Source organism: Apaloderma vittatum, unplaced genomic scaffold, assembly GCF_000703405.1.
Source record: "Apaloderma vittatum isolate BGI_N311 unplaced genomic scaffold, ASM70340v1 scaffold9563, whole genome shotgun sequence".
Classification (NCBI taxonomy): Eukaryota; Metazoa; Chordata; class Aves; order Trogoniformes; family Trogonidae; genus Apaloderma; species Apaloderma vittatum.
Window position 1 is genome coordinate 1 of NW_009707469.1, and position 399 is coordinate 399.

A 399-nucleotide genomic window follows, 5' to 3' on the forward strand; every position below is an offset into this window, starting at 1 on the left:
CGGGTGGATGGCGGTGGCCTGCGGGGGCTGGAGGCAGCGCCGCGGGTGTCTCTCGGGGCAAAATGTGCTGGCCCCGGGGGCCGCCTCGCAGCAGCTGATGGTTTCGCTCGATTGCCTTGCAGACAAGAACCTAGAGAACGCGGAGGAAGCAGCTGAGCAGTTCAAGTTAATCCAGGCGGCCTACGACGTTCTCAGTGACCCCCAGGAAAGAGCCTGGTGAGCCATGTTTGTCTGGGAAGGACTCTTGTAATTCTCTCTCCGCCGGGACTTTGGATGTGGCTCTCGCTGGCCTTGCTGTAAGCCAGCGCCAGGCCCCTGTGGCAGCAGCTTTGGCTTCAGGCTTTGGGAAGAGTTGGGAGTCACACGAGGCGCGGCCTGCCGGGCAGGCACAGCTGCGTG

The 399-nt window shown here is 63.2% G+C and overlaps 1 protein-coding gene across 1 annotated transcript in view; it reads left to right on the forward strand.

Annotated features, from left to right (window-relative positions):
- Positions 1–7: 7 nt before the first annotated feature.
- DNAJC21 (DnaJ (Hsp40) homolog, subfamily C, member 21) overlaps positions 8–399 on the forward strand; it is a gene marked incomplete at its 3' end in the record, with an annotated part of 8,758 nt that continues 8,366 nt past the window's right edge. Inside the window, exon 1 of the mRNA XM_009866208.1 lies at positions 8–216. Coding sequence (XP_009864510.1) covers positions 8–216 — 209 coding nt within the window. The remainder of the gene's footprint in view (positions 217–399) is intronic.